The sequence below is a fragment of the Papio anubis genome, chromosome 1 (assembly GCF_008728515.1).
Source record: "Papio anubis isolate 15944 chromosome 1, Panubis1.0, whole genome shotgun sequence".
Classification (NCBI taxonomy): Eukaryota; Metazoa; Chordata; class Mammalia; order Primates; family Cercopithecidae; genus Papio; species Papio anubis.
In genome coordinates, this window is record NC_044976.1 from 60,504,735 (window position 1) to 60,520,868 (window position 16,134).

Genomic DNA, 16,134 nt, shown 5'->3' on the forward strand with positions numbered 1-16,134 from the left:
GCTACTCAGGAGACTGAGGCAGGAAAATTGCTTGAACCTGGAAGGCAGAAGTTGCAGTGACCTGAGATCGTGCCATTGCACTCCAGTCTGGACAACAAGAGCGAAACTTTGTTCAAAAAAAAAAAAAAAAGAGCTAGAGCTGTCTACTCCGAAGTCTCCACATTTAACTCCTGTGTTATCTTGGCCTCCTACCTCATGGAGGGATTTTGTTCAACAGCTATCTGGGGATAGTCAGTTTGTGGCTCTTTATTAAAAATATAAGCATTATGTTTTCTTTCTTTTTTAGGAGCTCAGTGATGCCCTTGGAATCAGTATTGCTGGAGGAAGAGGAAGTCCCTTAGGAGATATCCCTATATTTATTGCCATGATTCAGGCCAGTGGAGTGGCTGCACGGACACAGAAGCTTAAAGTAAACAAAAGATAACTGGTTGAAGGGCTAACAGCATGTGGTGGGGTGGGAGAGGAAGTTGCAGCCCTGGGCGCCTTGTTTAAAACAGGAATTCCAATAGCCATCAGAGACCCAGGCTGAGGGCAAGATGCATTAAAGAAGCTTTATACCTTTAGAAATTCATTAGGTCCCCAGGCACGTAAAAATATTATTATTTGTATCAAAGCTTCTCAATAAAAGAAGAAATTGCAGCCCCTTTGCAAACCCTCCTTTACCCTTTTAAGTACCTCATTTCACCCAAACTCAGCTCTCAACTGAGAGACATTTGACCTTAGAGTCTTCCCTCAATCAAAAGAATCACCATTTTTATGATTTCTCCCCCTTGTTGCCCCTTAATCTTAATTTCAGTAGAAAAATAAAGCAGAAAATATTTGGCTTCCTCATTAGAACTTTATTGAACAGTTAATGTGTACACCTCGCTATTACTGGCAATGGATGTATGAAACACCACCATTACCAAAATACAAAAGTGGCCTACTGTGCTTTTTAATAATCAAATCTGACCCCCTTCTTGTTGCTCTTATTTGTCTGTATTTGGGGAAAGCCAAAAAAATTCCTCATGCTTCTTGAACATGTATACACAGTAGTAACGCAGAATCCTCACAATAGCCACCAATGGGAAATAGGACTTGCAAAGAATTTTAAGCATTCTTCTCAAATTTAATTTTTCTTAATGATAGTGATTTTCTGTCACTTTTGTGCTTCCAGGTTGGGGATCGGATTGTCAGCATTAACGGGCAACCTTTGGATGGGCTGTCTCACGCGGATGTGGTTAATCTGCTGAAGAACGCCTTCGGGCGCATTATCCTGCAGGTATTGCGATCAATGGAGCACGCAGCTGTGCGAGGCAGATAAGTGGCACGCAAAAAAGATTGAGCGTCACTGGCAGTAGGCATCGCCACCCAGCAGGGTGCTTGCTGATGTGAATTATGAAGGTTGAAAGCAAGAAATTATTATTTTTATTCAAAAATTCTTTAATGCCACCCATACAGGCAGTGAGCATGATTATATGAAAGCATAACAAGGGGAGAAAAATTACTCTCTGCTTCACATGATAAATCAACACGGCTTTTAGCTTCCAGTGTTCTTTTGTAAATCAGTTTGTAAGGAATAAGAAATGATTTCTTTTCTTATGCCCAAAGACTGTTACTGAACTGCCCAAGTGCTGTTTCTTCTTTTCCCCTTAAACGAAGAGGAAAAATACAATGCTCTTTTTCTTGTAGCATAGATTGCCAACACTGTTAAATTCTCACTGCATAGCAGTCATCAACCAAGGCAGAAAATCAGCTGTGGTCCCCAGCAGTATTGTTCCGAGACACGAGGAAATATACCAAGATATAAAAGCAAAGTGTGCTGTTAATTACCCCTGCTTATATTTTAGCCTTTCAAATGTCTCTGAGATTGACACCATGCAGTGACTGAGAGGCAGCATAATGGCAGTGAGTTTCATTAATGAGTTTCCCCAGAAATGTATGCTTACCACACTTCTGCAGAGGTAATATAAAATGGTTTATAGGTAGCCAGGCGCGGCGGCCTATACCTGGAATCCTGGCATTTTGGGAGGCTGAGGCAGGTGGATCATATGAGGTCAGGAGTTCAAGAGCAGCCTGGACAACATGGTGAAACCTCGTCTCTATTAAAATACAAAAATTAGCCAGGGGTGGTGATGGGTGCCTGTAATCCCAGCTACTCTGGAGGCTGAGGCAGGAGAATGACTTGAACCCGGGAGAAGGAGGTTGCAGTGAGCCGAGATTACTCCACTGTACTCCAGCCTGGATAACAGAGTGAGACTGTCTCAAAAATAAAATAAAATAGTTTATAGATAAAAAGAATAAAGCCCACCGTTTACTACCTTAGAGAGAGGGCCAGCCAGCCACTCATCATTCTAGCCTTAAAATAAGAAATTTGGGCTGAGTGCAGTGGCTCACAACTATAGTCCCAGCACTTTGGGAGGCTGAAGCAGGTGGATCACTTGAGGCCAGCAGTTCAAGACCAGCCTAGGTCATAGCAAGACCCCATCTCTAAAAAAAATTAAAATAAAGAAGTTAGCCTGGCGTGGTGGTGTGTGTCTGTAGTCCTAGCTACTCAAGAGACTGAAGTAGGTGGATGGCTTGAGCCTAAGAGTTGGAGGCTACAGTGAGCCATGATTGTGCCACTGCATTCCTGCCTGGGCAGCAGAGTGAGACCCTGGCTCAAAATAAATAAAAAATATATAGGAAGTTCGAATTGAAAAACCATTACATAGCTGGGCACAGTGGCTCACACCTGTAATCCCAACACTTTGGGAGGCCAAGGCAGGAGAATTGCTTGAGCCTGGGATTTTTGAGACCAGCCTGGGCAATGTGGTATGATACCCATCTCTACAAAAAAAAAATATAGATAGATATTTAATAATAATAAATAAAAATTAGAAAAAAAGAAAAACCATTACATTTGGGACAAGCAATTCGTGGTGTTTAATATCTGTGGTCTAAGTCCAAAGTGTCAAAACAGACATTTAAAAAGTAAGTGACTGATGTATACATATGTAACAAACCTGCACGTTGTGCACATGTACCCTAAAACTTAAAGTATAATAATAATGATAATAAAATAAAGTAAAATTTTAAAAAGTAAGTGGCTTTCAGTATGTATGAGGAGTATAATGAAAATCCTGGCCAGGCGCGGTGGCTCAAGCCTGTAATCCCAGCACTTTGGGAGGCCGAGACGGGTGGATCACGAGGTCAGGAGATCGAGACCATCCTGGCTAACACGGTGAAACCCCGTCTCTACTAAAAAAATACAAAAAACTAGCCGGGCGAGGTGCCGGGCGCCTGTAGTCCCAGCTACTCGGGAGGCTGAGGCAGGAGAATGGCGTGAACCCGGGAGGCGGAGCTTGCAGTGAGCTGAGATCTGGCCACTGCACTCCAGCCTGGGCGACAGAGCGAGACTCTGTCTCAAAAAAAAAAAAAAGAAAAAGAAAATCCTGTCAGTTTACTATCACACTGGTCTTTAAGTTAAAATTGTAAAGGAAAAGAAAAGAAAATCCTGTCACTAATTTCAAGGGAGTTTATGTGATAGGCCAAATATTATTAAATTATTTGGGTCCCTGATCGTCTATTGAACACAAATCAAAACAGTGTGTGGACTGGGCATAGAATCTGCTTCCCCTCAACTCCTCATCCTCCCTTTCAGTGGAAACCTGCATAGTTACCTGCATTCCTTCCTCCACCCCACAAATCTTTGCTTTCTGAAATGGGTGGCTGTGCTTGCTCATCCTTCGCGTTATGCTGACCCCTAGAGGCAGTACGGTGCAGCTCTTCAGTGTGGAGCCCAGGACCTTGAATTACAAAGACCTTACGAGGAGCCTACTTCAAATGTAACTGACCAGAAAAAAAGGCTCTCCCTTAGCAAAATCTTGTATTGATATTTGCACATATTGATATAATTTGTTCAGCTCTGTCTTCCTCACAAATAAATAAGAAGACACAATTAGCCGGGTGTGGTAGCACATGCTTGTAATCCCAGCTACTCAGGAGGCTGAGGCAGGAGAATCGCTTGAACCCGGAAGGCAGAGGTTGCAGTGAGCCAAGATCACCCCATTGCACCCCAGCATGGGCAACAAGAGTCAGACTCCGTCTCAAAAAAAAAAAGCACATAGAAACTAGCTGCTCGGAGGCTGAGGCAGGAAGATCACTTGAGCAGAAGAGTTTGAGGCTGCAGTGAGCTATGATCATAGCACCGCACTCAGCAATGCACTCATAGTCACTCTGTTGCCCAGCTCTAAATAAGTAAATAATAACATTATGTAACTATAATGTCATAATAATAAAAGCCAATATAACCAAACATTAGTATGAATGAATTATTATTATTTTATTTTTTTGAGACAGAGTCTCACTCTGTTGTCCAGGCTGGAGTGCAGTGCAACCTCCATCTCCCGGGTTCAAGCAAGTCTCCTGCCTTAGCCTCCCAAGTAGCTGGGACTACAGGCATGCACCACCATGCCTGGCTAATTTTGTATTTTCAGTAGAGATGGGATTTTACCATGCTGGCCAGGCTGGTCTCAAACTCCGGACCTCAAGTGATCTGCCTGCCTTGGCCTCCCAAAGTGCTGGAATTACAGGCATGAGCCACCACGCCTGGCTGCATGAATTATTAGTAGCATGGGGATTTGTGGTGTTTTGGTAGAAGGAAAATGTGAGTTAAATCTTTATCTTCCACAATAAGAAGTAATTAGATATCAAAAATTTTAAAATCAAGAAGTAGAAGTAAAACTGTTATTTAAGAATATGGAAGCACAGCCTGGCCAACATAGAGAAACCTTGTCTCTACTAAAAATACAAAAAAGTAGCCGGTCGTGGTGGTACACCTCTGTAATCCTGGCTACTCAGGAGGCTGAGGCGGGAGAATCACTTGAACCCCAGGGTTAGAGGTTGTAGTGAGCCGAGATCTCGCCACTGCATTCTGGCCTGGGCAACGTGAACATGGAAGCAAATACTAGGAGAAACCGTTGAAAGTAGTTGCTTTTAGGGAGTAAGAATCTGTAATGGGGGTAAAGGAGCAAGGACTCTTTCATTAAATACTATAGAATCATTTTGACTTTTAAAATTATATAAATGGGCCAGGCGCGTGACTCACACCCATAATCCCAGCACTTTGGGAGGTCGAGGCTGGCAGAGCACTTGAGCCCAGAAGTTTGAGACCAGCTTGGACAACATGGTGAGACCCCATCTGTACCAAAAAAAATACAAAAATTAGTCATACATAGTGGCATGCACTTGTAGTCCCAGCTACTGGTGAGGCTGGGGTGGGAGGACTGCTTGAACCCGGGGGGCAGAGGTTGCAGTGAGCCAAGATCGTGCCTCCAGCCTGGATGACAGAGGGAGATCCTGTCTCAAAATTAAAAAAAAAAAAAAAAAAAAGACGTAAGTGAATAGGTGTGATTTTTTTTAAATTGAGATAAAAAGTTGTTGGAAAGTATTAGAACTACAGAGGATTGAGTAGATTTTTAAAACATAGGAAACAAGTAGAACTTAAAAATAATGTAACAGTTAAGTGGAAGAGTTGGCTAGCTAAATTTTCATCTCTTAGAGTACGGAGTCGATGGACACCAAGATAGTACATTTCAAAATAGGCATATAAGAATATTACTTAGCTTATTCTTTAGAATTAAAAAGAGAAAAGTTCAGTGTGCTTCTAGGGAGGGCAAGTGTTGAATTTTTTTATTATGTGCTGTACTATTTAATTTTTTATTATGTACACACAAAGAGATATTTAGAAAAAAAAGAATATGGACAGGCATGGTAGCTCATGCCTGTAATCCCACCACTTTGGGAGGCCAAGGCAGGTGGATCACTTGAGGTCAGGAGTTTGAGACCAGCCTGGCCAACATGGTGAAATCCCATCTCTACTGAAAATACAAAAATTAGCCGAGTATGGTGGCACGCACCTGTAGTCCCAGCTACTCGGGAGGCTGAGGCAGGAGAATGGCGTAAACCCGGGAGGTGGAGCTTGCAGTGAGCTGAGATCCGGCCACTGCACTCCAGCCTGGGTGACAGAGCGAGACTCCGTCTCAAAAAAAAAAAAAAAAAAAAAAAAGAACCAAGAATATAGGTCCGTTTGAAAAGCAGCTAAATGGAATTGAGTAGAATGGTGCTTCTCAAACTTTAGCACGCTCCAGGAACACCTGGAGGGCTCCCCCAGCATTTCTGATTTTGCAGGAGTGGCATGGGATTCAAGAATTTGCATTTATTTATTTATTTATTTATTTTTGAGACAGAGTTGCACTCTGAAGCCCAGGCTGGAGTGCAGTGGCACAATCTCAGCTCCACTGAACCTCCACCTCCTGGGTTCAAGCGATTCTCCTGCCTCAGCCTCCCAAGCAGCTGGGACCACAGGCACCCACCACCATGCCCGGCTAATTTTTGTATTTTAGTAAAGACAGGGTTTCACCATGTTGGCACGCTGGTCTTAAACTCCTGACCTCAGGTGATCCGCCTGCCTTGGCCTCCCAAAGTGCTGAGATTACAGGCATGAGCCACTGTGCCCAGCCAGTTTTGCATTTCTTCTAACAAGCTCCTAGGTATTGGTGATGCTGCTAATTCAGATCCCATGCCTCAGACCCAGTGGAGTAGGGCATTATTTAGGGATGAATATAGGTCTCCCCACATTATTCTCTTCATCTGAAACGCCCTTCTCACCCTACTCACATCTTTTTTTTTTTTTTTAGAGAGACAAGGTCTCGTTATATTGCCCATGCTGGCCTCTAACTCCTAGGCTCTAGAGATTGTCCCACCTCAGCCTTCCAAAGTGCTGGGATTACAGGCGTGAGCCATCACAGCCAGCCCTCTCTTCTTTTCTTTTTTCTTTTTTTCTTTTTGTTTGAGACGGAGTTTTGCTCTTGTTGCCCAGGCTAGAGTGCAATGGTGTGATCTTGGCTCACTGCAACTTCCACCTCCCAGGTTCAAGCGATTCTCCTGCCTTAGCCCCCCGAGTAGCTGGGATTACAGGCATGTGCCACTATGCCTGGCTAATTTTGTATTCTTAGAAGAGATAGAGTTTCATCATGTTGGTCAGGCCAGTCTTGAACTCCAGACCTTATGTGATCCGCCCACCTCCGCCTCCCAAAGTACTGGGATTACTGGTGTGATCCACCACGCCCGGCCTCTTTTCTTTATAAATTTTGGAAAATCCTTTGTTTAGAAACTCTCCATCCAAGAGTAGGGAGTGCCTGGGTGTTGATGTCCTTCCAGACCATTGTTCTCCAAAGCCGGAGGAATCTGTGTCTGTGCCTCGGGCGCAGGGCCTCGCCCAGAGCAGATACCTCGTCAGTGCTGCTCACATGGAGTTGCTGAGTCATTCCAATCAAGCTGAAGGACATGAACTAATAGGGAACAAATCAGCACAGTTACCAATTTAGTCCAGAAAAATTCAAGTAGGGGAGGAAGATGGATGGCTTACCCAGGGTTGGGAATGGAAAAGGTGTGTCATTGAGGGTGCAGAGCAGGCATGTCGTGGCCTGTGTGAGCATCATTAAAGGAATGATCTGCGATTAGGTCTTTACCTTAGTTGCATAATAAAATCACTGATTTTAATACCTGTTCCTGGGCCCCACCCCAGAGATTCAGATATAATTTTTCTGGGATATGGCATGGACATCAGAGGATTTTAAAATTTCTTGGTTGATTCTAACATGCAGCCAGGGGTAAGAAAAGTAGTCTACAAGGTTTGCAAATAAAAAGTCAACTAATGCTTAAGCCAGGTGCGGTGGCTCACGCCTGTAATCCTAGCACTTTGGGAGGCTGAGGTGGGTGGATCCCTTCAGGTCAGGAGTTCAAGACCACCCTGTCCAAGGTGGTGAAACCCCCTCTCTACTAAAAATACAAAAATAGGCTTATTTTTCATTACAGGCATGTGCATGGTAGCACAGGCCTGTAAACCCAGCTGCTCAGGAGGCTGAGGCAGGAGAATCGCTTGAACTTGGGAGGCAGAGGTTGCAGTGAGCTGAGATCGCACCACTGCACTCCATCCTGGGCAACAGAGCGAGACTCCACCTCAAAAAAAAAAAAAAAAATCCAAATTAATGCCATGAAGACAGTGATAAACTGCAGGAAAAGGACAAAGACCTAAGGTTTGAAAGTTGAAGACCTAGCCCAAGTTAGATAGGAGAGGTAGGCTGTGGTGTCAGAAAGTTGTGAGTTTGAATCCTTTTACTAAAGTCTAACCTTCTATTCCTCTAAAACAGGGACTGTGGAGCTCCTTTCTTAACAAGGTTGCTCTGAGGATTAAATGAGGTGTGATGTAATGTGTCTAATAAATACAGTATGTTGCAAATGGTAAATACTAAGTGGCATCTTATTACTTTCATTGTAATAACATAGGCTTGAAGTTAGAGGATACTAAAATTCCTTTATAAAATCCTGAAAGTGGAGTGGTTTTCCAGGTGGCATTTGAGGTGTGTGCCACTAGGTGGCGATGTGGCTGGAAGTCAGTTTGCCCTTTTCAAATTTTACTCCAAATGCTTCACACTTCAGACCTAAGATTTTTTTTTTTTTTTTTTTTTTTTTTTTAAAGACGGAGTTTGGCGCTTGTTAGACTGGAATGCAATGGTGCGATCTCGGCTCACTGCAACCTCCGCCTCCTGGGTTCAAGCGATTCTCCTGCCTCAGCCTCCTGAGTAGCTGGGTGTGGCGCATGTGGCCACACCCGGCTAATTTTATGTTTTTAGGAGAGATGGGGTTTCTCCATGTTGGTCAGGCTGGTCTTGAACTCCTGACCTCAAGTGATCCACCCACCTCAGCCTCCCAAAGGCTGGGATTACAGGTGTGAGCCACCACGCCCAGCCTGATCTTTAGGTTTTTAACAGACACATAAAAATCAATATATTCTGGTGTCACTAAAATCAGGGTCACTAGATTCTAGACAAAAACTTTAAGCAGCTGTGCTTTCTATTTCAGTAAGTTATACCAAAGGCCAGGCATGGGATTTTCTTGTGTGTGTGTGTTTTCTGTAATGTGTCCCCATCTTAAGATGCCAGCTTTCTCAGGGATCACCTTAATTTTACAGCCTTCCTGTCTGTTTTCAACATGTGTGCACCCATAGGTCGAGGGTTCATCTGTGTGTAAGTGCTAAGGATTTTTATGTTTTGCGTGTGTGTGTGTGTGTATGTGGTGTGTGTTTTTTTGTGAGACAGGGTCTCACTTTGTCCCCCAGGCTGGAGTGCAGTGGCGCAATCATGGCTCACAGCAGCCTTGATCTGCCAGGCCTCCCACCTCAGCCTCCCAAAGTGCTAGGATTACAGGCATGAGCCACCACACCCAGCCAGTGCTAAATTTCAGATTTGGTACTGAAAGACTTGGGTCCTAAATAAGTCTAAGGGCTAATTTTTTTTTTTTTTTTTTTTTTTCTGGAACCTTTAGGAAAGTTCTAAGCAAGGAGCTCAAGCTTTTATGCATTGTAATATGTTACTTATCTGGAAATTATTGTGACTTCTCAATTCTCCAAAACATAATACCTAAACCTGTTTTTAAAGAAAGGTACTCAACCTAGCTCCATGCAGTAAAGACTTCTACTTTATTATTCATTTAGAAAGCTTAGGGAACAAACGCGGAACCATGGCCGCTATGGTTGCTGTTTGCCGTGGTCTAGGGAAGAAGAAGTTGACACGCTTGGTAACGGCTGCTGTCAGCCTTACACATCCCGGGACTCACACGGTGCTTTGGAGAAGAGGTTGTTCACAATATAAACAGGTATCCAGCAACGAGGACCTGCCCATTACAATGGAAAATCCTTATAAAGAACCTCTTAAGAAATGTATCTTGTGTGGAAAGCGTGTAGATTATAAGAATGTACAGCTTTTGTCCCAGTTTGTTTCTCCATTTACTGGATGCATTTATGGAAGGCACATTACAGGTCTTTGTGGGAAGAAACAGAAAGAAATCACAAAAGCAATTAAGAGAGCTCAAATACTGGGGTTTATGCCAGTTACATACAAGGATCCTGCATATCTCAAGGACCCTAAAGTTTGTAACATCAGATATGGAGAATAAATTATATCACATTTCCACCAATAAACTTATTTTACAGTAAAAAAAAAAAAAAGAAAGCTTAATAAATACACAATATTTCACTGTAGAACATACAGTTGTAATGAAGTTTAATGTTCCTTTTACGCTAAGTTATTAAATGCAACATGGAGGCAAAGCACAAGAGAGTACATGAGAATAAATATCTTCTTAAAGGAAAACAGTGGGGAAGGGGCACAAATTAAGGAAATTCACATCAAAGGGAGAACTCTGTTGAAGAAACAGTGAGGCAGAAACCATTGGCAGAAGGAAACATGGAATGAGTTGTGAGTGCCATTGGAGGGGGGAACACAGAGTGAGTGGGGACAGCAGCCTGAGGGGGAAATGCCTCCGGAGGGGGGAACACAGAGTGAGAGGGGACAGAGGCCTGAGGGGGAAATGCCTCTGGAGGAGGGAACATAGAATGAGTGGGGATAGCAGTTTGAGAGGGGAACACAGATTGAGAGGGAAGCAGGCTTGTCGGTTCTTCCACAGATGCAGATGTCTCTGACTGTTTCTCAGGCACAGAGGACAAGGCTGCGGCCTCCCCATCCTCTGGCGGGAGGATTTCTTCCTGCTTTTTCTTCAGGCCAGTGGCCTCCCTCGCCTCAGGTGGGGGGATCTTCTCCTTCTCTTCCTCCCGGTCCATAGTCTCCTCCTCCCGGTCCATAGTCTCCTCCTCCCGGTCCATAGTCTCCTCCTCAGGTGGGGGAATTTTCTCCACCTCTTCCTTCAGGTCCACAGTCTCCTCTTCCTTGGATGAGGAGATTTTCTCCACCTCTTTCTTCAGGTCTGTGGCCTCCCCCTCTTTGGGTTGGGAGAGTTCCTTCTCTTCCTTCAGATCAGGGGTCTCCTCCACCTCAGGTCGGCAATTACTAAATATTTGATAATAAGAGTTGGGGAGGATGAGGGGAAACCAAGTAGTTCATTAAATGCCTAGTGAGACTTTAAGTGAACACAACCATTTGGCAACTTAGGAAGTTCTAACTTTAATGGTAATGCATACCCATCACCAGCAATTCCAGATCTAGTTACCTGCCTTAAACAACCACTCAAGATGTCTACAGCAGCACTGTGCCTAACAAGAAGGAGCATAAGTTTTCTGTTTATTTATTTGTTTGTTTTGTTTGTTTGTTTGAGACGGAGTCTCACTCTGTCACCCAGGCTGGAGTGCAGTGGCGCAATCTCAGTTCACTGCAACCTCCACCTCCTGGGTTCAAGCGATTCTCCTGCCTCAGCCTCCCTAGTAGCTGGGATTACAGGCACCCACCACCACGCCGGGCTAATTTTTGTATTTTTAGTAGAGACGGGGTTTCTCCATGTTGGCTAGGCTCGTCACAAACTCCTGACCTCGGGTGATCCACCACCTCGGCCTCCCAAAGTGCTGGGATTACAGATGTGAGCCACTGCACCCAGCCAAGAAGCAGCATAAGTTTAAAGGACCTGCAGGCATAAATTTAACCCACCTCCCCCGTGTTGGGGGGCCAGGGCACCAGCCACATTTCCAGGCCTCTGGGTCCAGCGGGACATGAGATAAAAGTTTACTGATCTGAGTAATGCAAAATGCAGCACTGGCCGGGCGCGGTGGCTCAAGCCTGTAATCCCAGCACTTTGGGAGGCCGAGACGGGTGTATCACAAGGTCAGAAGATCGAGACCATCCTGGCGAACACGGTGAAACCCCGTCTCTACTAAAAAATACAAAAAACTAGTCGGGCGAGATGGCGGGCGCCTGTAGTCCCAGTTACTTGGGAGGCTGAGGCAGGAGAATGGCGTAAACCCGGGAGGCGGAGCTTGCAGTGAGCTGAGATCCGGCCACTGCACTCCAGCCCGGGCGACAGAGCGAGACTCCGTCTCAAAAAAAAAAAATGCAGCACCACAGCTGCAGATCTTAGGACCGGCGCTGGCCCCACCCAGGTGAAAGGACTCCGCATACTGCAGCTCTGAAGCACATTCAGGCTACAGAGACCTTAATGCCTATTGTCCAGTTAAGGACCTCACAGTCCCTGTGCCTTCCCCAGAAGGAATCCCTTTCCTTCCTGTCTCCTCTCTCCACTCTGACCTGCATGTGTTCACATCTGCCTCCCATACTAGATGATACTGGCTGCAAGCTCACTGGAGGGCAGGCAACTTGTACTACCCCTGGGTTTCCTCTGCCCCCATCTCTATTCTCGGAACCTTTCGCAGAAGTTTACACCCAGGAGTGTAAGATTTACTTTTAAAAAAGAGCAAACTGGCCAGGCGCTGTGGCTCACACCCGTAATCCCAGTACTTTGGGGAGGCCGAGGCACGGATCACCTGAGGTCAGGAGGTCAAGACCAGCCTGGCCAAGATGGTGAAACCCCGTCTCTACTAAAAATACGAAAATTAGCCGGGCATGGTGGCGGGCACCTGTAGTCCCAGCTACTTCAGTGACTGAGGCAGAGAATTGCTTGAATCCGGGAGGCAGAGGCTGCAGTGAGCCGAGATCACACCACTGCACTCCAGCCTGGACAACACAGTGAGACTCCATCTCAAAAAAAAAAGAGCAAACTTCACATTAGCCTCTTTGCCTTCCCCAAAGCACACAAACATCTCCCAGCCTTACCTCTGTGTTGTTCAGTCAGTCCCTGATGTTGATGGTGGAAGAGCTCTCCAGTGGCGAGGCTGAGCCAGCTCACAGACCATATCTCAAAGTTGAACTTATATGAACTCAAAGCTGAACACACCCTTTGGAGATCAGATTATCCCCTTTCACAAGTCAAAGCCCCAGGAAGGTTTAACTCTGCTGCCTATCAAGTTACTTGTCAATCATCTCTTAAGACAGAAGGGCTTGATGGGGATTTCTTAGAGCTGTAAAGTCTAAAGTCATTCTTTTTTTTTTTTTTTGGGACAGGGTCTTACTGTGTTGCCCAGGCTGGAATCCAGTGGCACAATCATGGCTCGTGTAGCCTCAACCTCCCGGGCTCGGGTGATCATCCCACCTCAGCCTCCCGGGTAGCTGGGGCTACAGTCATGCACCACCATGCCCAGCTAATTTTTGTATATTTTGTAGAGACAGCATCTCACCATGTTGCTCAGGGTGGTCTCGAACTCCTGGGCTCATGTGATCTGCCTTCCTGGGCCTCCCAAAGTGTTAGGATTACAGGCATGAGCCACCTTGCCCAGCCTAAAGTCATTCTTAAGGTGACATATGTGTGCTCTCCTTGTCTTCCTGCAAAAGACCAAGCTGTCAGTGAAATTCCTTCACATTTCTCATTCAGCCCCTTGGATTCCACTTCTACAAAATAGGCAGAAGCCTGGACAACCCCAAGTGTCCTGGGTAGGTCTCTAAGATTCAGTATTATCAGTTTTTTTCATTTCGGGGTGAAGGAGTGAGCAGAAGGACTTCAGGTTTTAGAAGGATGTGAGTTTTTCCATAAGACAAAGCTATAGAAGTGTTTTTCTACTTTACAGCTAGACTTTTTAAAAATTGATTTTTGGCCAAGCGCGGTGGCTCACGCCGGTAATCCCAGCACTTTGGGAGACTGAGGCAGGCGGATTACTTGAGGTCAGGAGTTTGAGACCAGCCTGGCCAACATGGTGAAACCCGGTCTCTACTAAAAATGCAAAAATTAGCTGGGTGTGGTGGCACTTGACTGTAATCCCAGCTACTGGGGAGGCTGAGGCACAAGAATCGCTTGAACCTGGGAGGCAGAGGTTGCAGTAAGCCGAGGTCATGTCACTGCACTCCAGCCTAGGCAACAGAGCGAGACACCATCTCAAAAACAAAAAAAAAAAATGATTTTTACCCAAATAAAACTATGACTTTGGTTTTACCATTTGTATGGCAGATTTCATGGACTCTTGAAAGGATCATCTCTTTCTAAAAGGCAATGAGCTGGCCTCAGTGGCTCACGCCTGTATTCCCAGCTACTGAGAAGGCTGAAGTGGGAGGATCACTTGAGCCTAGGAGTTAAAGGCTGCAGCGAGCTATGATTGCACCACTGCACTCCACCCTGGGTGACAGAGCAAGACCCCATCTCTAAAAATAAAAAAGCTAGAGAGCTTTCTTCCTAGAAAGCTAGGAAGGTTTCTAGGAAGTGGGGGTGAGGTGGTGGGTGTGTTATGCCTCCCACACCTCAGGCTGTCTCCTTGCAGTACCCCGGATAGTGAAGTACCCCCTGGTGCCAAGCGCATGCCATCATGATCGTCTGCTCTATTTGCATCTTCTTGTCCCACTGTCCCTCTGCCCCTCCCCTTCCCATGCTCCAAAAATGGCCTATAAACTCTGTTGCCTCACACAAGGTGATTTGCCTCACACCACAGACAATTAGGAGTACAAGATTCTAGATTTGGATTTAAATCCTGGCTTTACCCCTTACCACCTGTGTGACTTAACCTCCCTGCTTCAGGTTCCTCATCTGTAATATGGGACTAATAGCAGCACCTACCTCTCTCTAGGGACTCAGAAGGATGCTTAAAGACATACATAATGCAGCAGCACCACGGCTGAATGTAAAATGAGCATAGCCGGGCGTGGTATCTCACGCCTGTAATCCCAGCACTTTGGGAGGCCGAGATGGCCAGATCGCTTGAAGCCGGGAGTTCAAGACCAGCCTGGGCAACATGGTAAACCCCATCTGTACTAAAAATACAAAAATTAGCCAGGTGTGGTGGCATGCACCTGTAATCCCAGCTACTCCAGAGGCCGAGGCACAAGAATTGCTTGAACCTGGGAGGTGGAGGTTACAGTGAGGTGAGATTGTGCCACTGCACTCCAGCCTGGGCAACAGAGTGAGACTCTGTCTCAAAAATAAACAAATACGGTGACTCATGCATGTAATCCCAGCACTTTGGGAGGCCAAGGGAGGTGGATCGCCTGAGGTCAGGAGTTTGAGACCAGGCTGGCCAACATGGTGAAGCCATGTCTCTCCTAAAAATACAAAAAAATTAGCTGGGCGTGGTGACACACACCTGTAATACCAGCTACTTGGGAGGCTGAGGCAAGAGAATTGCTTGAACCCTGGAGGCAGAGGTTTCAGTGAGCCGAGATCGTGCCGTTGCACTGCAGTCTGGGCAACAGAGCAAGACTCTGTCTCAAAAATAATTAAATAAACAAATTAAAATAAAATGAGCATAAAGTAAGTGCTCATTTTATATTCAGCCATGGTGATGCTGCGTTATGTTGAACAAATGAGCAAGTAAAGGAAGGAGCAGACTGCTGTCACATCTTGGCATTTGACGATACCTTAGAAAAAACACTATTTTAGTGACTTTCTTCCTCAGCCACATATGGAGTCTGTTTCATGGTCAGCTGTCAACAGTACACGTGTAACTTCCCACAAAGCATAGGCCTCCCCTCCACTGCATCCTGAATTGGTTAATTTCAAGCCTCTATCTGAATGCTTGCTTCACTGAGGTGCTCATGTCCTAGCAAACTGTGCCATTCCATTCCATAACTGCCTTAATTGTTACTTCTTTTTTCTCCTTTAAGAACCCAATACCTATCTCCTTGTAACCTCCATCAGTCTCACCCTGCTCTGTGGAAATTCAGAAAATTGAATCCCATAATCCCTATTCCTTATGACAGTTTTAGGTTCATTCATTCACTCCACAATTATTAAGCAATTGTTATGTGCTAGACACATTAGCATTGTGCCGAGGAGAAGCAGTCCTGATCCTCACGGATCCTGTGATTGGGTGGGAAAGACAGTCAACATGCACATAGATACTAATCACCATAATTTGTGAGAAATACTTGGAGAGTGCTATGGAGAGGAAAACAGGAGAAATTAAACACGGATGGTCAAAGCAGGCTTGTAGAAGGGAAGTGACATTTAAGCTGATGCCAGGCACGCTGGTTTGGGGGATGGGGGGAATTCCCCGCCCGCAGAGGGAACTGTGGAATGTGGGGTGGAGTGGAGAGAGACATGGGATTAGAGGAGTAGGCTATGGAGGGAACTTTATATGCATAATTAGAGAGTCTGAATTTTATTCCAAGTCCAAAGGGAAACAACCACTACAAGGTTTTAAACAGGGGAGTGCCAATACCCATTTTATATTTGAAAAGGTAACTGGCTACCGTGTGGGCGTGAGGTGAGACAAAGGTGAATGGGGATTCCAGTAACAGGCACTTGATGATGGACTGAATTAGAATGGTCACCTGTAGATGGAAAGTAAAC

General features: G+C 45.3%; 1 protein-coding gene and 1 pseudogene across 6 annotated transcripts in view; both read left to right on the forward strand.

Annotated features, from left to right (window-relative positions):
- PATJ (PATJ crumbs cell polarity complex component) overlaps positions 1 to 16,134 on the forward strand; it is a 396,968-nt gene that overhangs the window by 362,171 nt on the left and 18,663 nt on the right. For all 5 annotated transcript variants that reach the window (XM_031669412.1, XM_031669417.1, XM_031669416.1 and 2 more), the window contains 2 exons: positions 287 to 409; positions 1,157 to 1,261. In XM_031669412.1, the coding sequence (XP_031525272.1) occupies positions 287 to 409; positions 1,157 to 1,261 (228 nt within the window). The remainder of the gene's footprint in view (positions 1 to 286; positions 410 to 1,156; positions 1,262 to 16,134) is intronic.
- Positions 9,192 to 10,034, forward strand: LOC116276338 (annotated as a pseudogene). Its single transcript, XR_004185772.1, has one exon. The product of XR_004185772.1 is annotated as a 28S ribosomal protein S18c, mitochondrial pseudogene (transcript).